Source organism: Accipiter gentilis, chromosome 34 (assembly GCF_929443795.1).
Source record: "Accipiter gentilis chromosome 34, bAccGen1.1, whole genome shotgun sequence".
Lineage (NCBI taxonomy): Eukaryota > Metazoa > Chordata > Aves > Accipitriformes > Accipitridae > Astur > Astur gentilis.
In genome coordinates, this window is record NC_064913.1 from 12,312,099 (window position 1) to 12,315,996 (window position 3,898).

Here is a 3,898-nt window from a genome sequence, read left to right on the forward strand (position 1 = left end):
AAAAAGATCTACATACCTTTTGTTGAATCCCATCTTAATGATTTCTAAAGTGAAAGTCTTGCATCTGAAGAAAGCAAAAGGCGAGCAACCTTTCTGTAGAGTGGTTAACCTGCTCTTAAGGCTAAGGGACATTTGTCCCAGAAACTCTTATTGAGCAGGGAATCCATCAGGGAGGAACTGAGAACTTGTGAGCAAGTAGGTCAAAATGGACATTTAGGTTTGCTATATCCTTCATCAGGAAGCCAAGTAAACTTTAATCCTTTGGATTTATTCAAGTCATCTCTGGTGGATGTTATTTCTGTACCTTTTCCTCATATCCTGGAATTACTGGCCCTGGAGTTATTTCCACATTGACTGATTTTTAAAGGTTTAAAGTGACATGTACATCATTGTGTTTCCCTAAACTTCCCAAGCATTTATATACGAGGTCTTCATTAATCCATGTCTGTACCACGTGTTCCCTAGCATCAGGGTGCCATTGATGCTCTTAAGCCTTTATAGTACCTATTTCATTTCTACTGTGAGACAAAAATAGTTTAACTGATCCTATGTAATCACGACAAGAGATTAATTAAAATGCCAAGATAGGAAACAATTTATTATAGAGAGAAGAAAAATTTCTCATCCAAAATATAGAAATCTGTACAACTTTGCCACAATCAATATACATGAACTGTACAAATTTACACCAGTTCATAATTTACCAAATAAAAGATGACTAACAAAGTTCACAAAATAGATGGTGGTTTGTGGAAAAGACTTTTACCCAATTAAGAACAAGGAAATTACAAACCAGACCTCCACTTTCTAAAAATAAGAAGTTTACTCAGTCTTAGAAAACTACAAGCTAGCAAATGTACAGATAGCTGGCTGGTGCTAACACCACAGTTCAGACAGTGTCTTTATATGGTCTTTTTAAAGCCTGTTGCCATGGCAGATTCTGATCACTTGCTACTTCTGAGGCCAATGTAAAGATGTGACCATTTCCCCAGGTCATCCTTACTAGGTTATCTTATGTACATTTATACATATTTGTAAGTGCTAGGTAAAAGTCTGAAAAATAAAATTTCCAGTACTATGGTGTTCATAACAATAAGTCTTGTTACTGAGCTGCCAAAAATGCTAACAATTAATAAATGTAATAGTGCAAATTTACTCTGCAAGACCTACTGCAGAGAATCACTTTATAAATACAGATTGGGGTTGAAAATTGGTGTAGAAATTAAGATGTCTTGGAGAAACTGACCCTTCCTAGATCTTCTTCACTCCCTAGCAAGTTGCAATCATTTTGACTCACAGGCTATTAAATCACTGAAAGGTACTGTCCAAACTATGGCACTGTCACTTTAAAGTATACCACTCTAATGCGTGCCAGATCTTCACAGCTGTGACATGGTTTAAATTCCATAATCCATCCCCAGAGGTGCCCACCCAAAGTAAAAACCAAATTTATCCATCCATTTTAAGGTGATCCATCCACAGACTATATCTTAACCTGATACAGTCATCATATTGTAGCTTTTGGAAGGGCTAGTTCTGCCCAAGAGAAGTTCCTCCTTACAGCTTATTCTGCTGTCTACCATTTGCATGTTGGTGTTATTTTGGCTACCTCCTGCTGGTGCAGCTTCATACAGCACACAGATGGAGCCATCCTCTCCAATACGGTAGGACACTTCATACGGGTCAACCCATAGAGTGAGTTCGCTGGGAAGAAGCTGGAACAGTTCCTGACTGCTCAATCCAATCCGCTGTGCTGCCTGTCCAATGAGAGGATCCATTTTATGGTTGATTCGGATACATCGGTAACCTGATCCCTTGCATGGCTTTTCTGGGAACCAGTGGTGTTTATAATGTTCTAGAAAATAAAAAAAATAAAAAAAAGATTATCCTCCTTAACTCTGTGCTCAAAAAGACGTACAGTGATCACTGTTCTCTCGCAAATTTCACACCTCGAGATGTTGAAAAGCTTATTTTAGCATCAACTGACTCGAAAAACCATTATAGCCTTTATTTTTGCTGAGGATTTGCAGAAGTGCAGCGTCCCTTGGGAAGTACTCATGTACAAAGTTACTGTTTCGTGCTACCATATACAAAGAACAACATCTGCCATCTGAAAGGACTGAAGTGCAACTTCCTGGCATTCGCAGAAACAAATACAAAAATACAGACGCGATTACATACATAGCAGAAAAACTCAAGGGCTTCAAAACTCCGTGAACCAAGAAGGAAAAAAACACCTTTCCAGCACCCTCTCGAGATCACACCCATGCTTAGTTCCTCACATTCTAAAGGCACCCAAAAATAACTAGGGAAGGAGCTGGGCAGCATTTACCGACTGACTCAAGCTGTATTTCACCACCGCTCTTCCCAGGCTGTTTTCCAGGGCGAGATACCAATGACTTCACTTACCTTAGGAGTTTTATCCCACCCAAAACCCTATCGGTCTGAGGCTACTTGTAGCCACCATTAAGCACACTGGGACACGGGCTCGGGCTTACAAAACCCACAGGGCAGCGAAGAAACCCCTCGGTCGGTATTTGATCCTAACCGGGGTTTGTCGGGTGTCTATGAGATGTTTCCAGAAGAAAGGGGAACCGAAACTCATCGTCCACCGCTGAATTTTACTTGACCACAAACAAAAAAATTTTTAAAAAAAGCAACTTTGGAGCATTTTTCCTTCCGGAAACCGGGCGGTTTGAGCCCTGCGAGCAGAGCCCAAGTCCGGGCTGCTCCGAAAGCTTTGTCTACGAAGCCGAGACGAGGCGGGGGGGGGGGGGGGCTGGCTGCACGACGCCCGAGCCCCTTTTGTTTACAGCCCTCTCCTGCCTCCCCCCACCCGCCGGTGGCACCGGGGGCGAGGGGGGTGGGGGGGTGTCCCGGGAAAGGGACCACGGCAGCTCCGGCCCCTCAGAGGGGCCGTTTTTCCCCTTTTTTCCACACACACCCTCCGTTCTCCGGCCGGCCGCGGACGGAGGTGCCACCCGCGGCCCCGACAACCCGGGGCGGGGTGGAGGGGAGGGGGGGGGGGGGAAACCCCTTCGGGTCCGCGGCTGGCTTCCCCGTCTCGGCTCACCTGCCAGCAGCTCCTGCAGGCTCTGACTGAAGGTCTGCAGCTGCCGCTCGTTCATCAGCCCTTTGGTCCGCAAGAACTTGGAGATGAAGCCCACGGCCGCGGCGATCTCGCGTATCATGCTGGCCCGGGTGTACAGGGCGGGATGCATGGAGGCGGCGGCGGGCGGCAGCCAGCTCTCCCCCCGGGGGCGGCCGGCGTTGGGACGGGACGGGTGGGCGAGGGGCAGGGTGTGGGGGGGGGGGTGAGCAGCGGTTCGGAGCGGTTCTAACTGGGAGAGGAGCGGGCGGCGGAGCCCAGATCACATCCCGGGGGCGGCAGCCTCCGCCTCCTCTTCCTGCGGCAGGGGGGAGGCCGCGGCAGCGCACCCCGCATCTCCTGCTGCGAGGGGCGAAGGGAGCTGCCCGCCGACCGCTCCATCTTATAGCCGCCGACGGGCGGAAATGGCGTCAGGGCGACGGAGGAGGGAGACGAGAGGGAGGGGGCGGGGAGGGGAGGGGTGGAGCCGCGCCGCCGCCAATCGGGCGATCGCACCATGGTGATGGGCGGGGGAGGGGCGGGGCCGGCTGAGCGGGGGGGGTGACGTAATCGATTGTAAACAAATAGAGCCGCGGCCGGGTGGAGGGGGGGGAAGGTAGCGCGCGCGCGCCCCCGCTCTGTGAGGGCTTCCCGCTCTCCGCCCGCTCTGTGAGGGCTTCCCGCCTTCCGCGGCGGCCGCCCTGTTTTTGTTTGTTTTAGGGGTTTTTTTTTTGTTTGTTTGGGGGATTTTTTTGTTTGTTTGTTTGCGCGGGGTGTAGTAAGAGGGCGATAGAACCGCCGGTGCGTTAT

The 3,898-nt window shown here is 49.2% G+C and overlaps 1 protein-coding gene across 1 annotated transcript; it reads right to left on the minus strand.

Annotated features, from left to right (window-relative positions):
- Positions 1-571: 571 nt before the first annotated feature.
- Positions 572-3,489, minus strand: BTG1 (BTG anti-proliferation factor 1). The gene is made up of 2 exons (XM_049792202.1): positions 3,074-3,489; positions 572-1,855 (listed from the first exon to the last, which is right to left on the minus strand). Exons 1-2 carry the CDS (start codon positions 3,219-3,221, stop codon positions 1,491-1,493), a joined length of 513 nt encoding a protein of 170 aa, XP_049648159.1. The 5' UTR covers positions 3,222-3,489; the 3' UTR covers positions 572-1,490.
- Positions 3,490-3,898: the final 409 nt, after the last annotated feature.